The sequence below is a fragment of the Octodon degus genome, unplaced genomic scaffold, assembly GCF_000260255.1.
Source record: "Octodon degus isolate 3935 unplaced genomic scaffold, OctDeg1.0 scaffold00272, whole genome shotgun sequence".
NCBI classification, from domain to species: domain Eukaryota; kingdom Metazoa; phylum Chordata; class Mammalia; order Rodentia; family Octodontidae; genus Octodon; species Octodon degus.
In genome coordinates, this window is record NW_004524848.1 from 2,493,228 (window position 1) to 2,494,104 (window position 877).

The window sequence follows — 877 nt, forward strand, 5'->3', positions numbered from 1 at the left end:
TTTTGAACCGGGGATTGAACTCAGGCCCTTGTGCTTGCCAGGGAAGCACTTATTCCACTGAGCCATCTCCCTGGCCCTTTGAGCCATCTAACCAGCCCCCTTGAATAGCTTCTTGAAAGTCACTATATTATCATGTTTCAAAGTACTGTTACAGCTTTGGCAAGATATAATTATCATGATACAAAAGACACATATTCAAAATGAACAATTTGCTGAGTTTTGACAAATACTTATTTTCATCTGGGAAGCTATCAGCAAAATCATGAAAATACACACATTTACCACTCCTAAAAGTTTCCTTGTGACTCTGATTCTTCTAGAGGCAAAGAGTTATCTACTTTATATTATTAAAGATTAATATGCATTTAAAAAATGTTATACAATAAAAATGCATAACATGTAAAAGGCCTTAGGTTCAATCCCATGTGTCAAAACCAATTTATTATGGTGCTTAATCAAGGCTTTAAATGAGTTCACCAAAAATTAATGATGATATATCACTGTTTTGCTTCAAAATAGATATGCTTGACAGAGTTTAAAGGAGGATTAAAACTAACCTTGCTATGCTTTCATGGATCTTGCTTACTAACTACAATACTTCTTATTAACTTTGTTTAATTTGAATAGAAATTATAAGTGGTAACAAATGTATATGAATTATATAATACCTTTGATTTAGGAAGAGTATAAGACCAAGAAGCTGCCATCACCTCCAAAGGCAAGCTCTGCAGCTGGCTCCTCCTCTTCAGAGGAGAGCCTACCTAGGCCTCATGTCAAAGAGAAAACCGTATGCATACCAAACTACCTGGAACAGGAAATAAAAGTAAGAGTCAGGTTTACTGAACCCAGAACTTGGAGCAGCATGCACATGAAACAC

General features: G+C 35.7%; 1 protein-coding gene across 1 annotated transcript in view; it reads left to right on the forward strand.

Annotated features, from left to right (window-relative positions):
- Positions 1-877, forward strand: part of LOC101575948 (uncharacterized protein C4orf17 homolog) — a 21,426-nt gene that overhangs the window by 5,231 nt on the left and 15,318 nt on the right. The window contains 1 exon segment of the mRNA XM_012512765.1: positions 680-823. Coding sequence (XP_012368219.1) covers positions 680-823 — 144 coding nt within the window.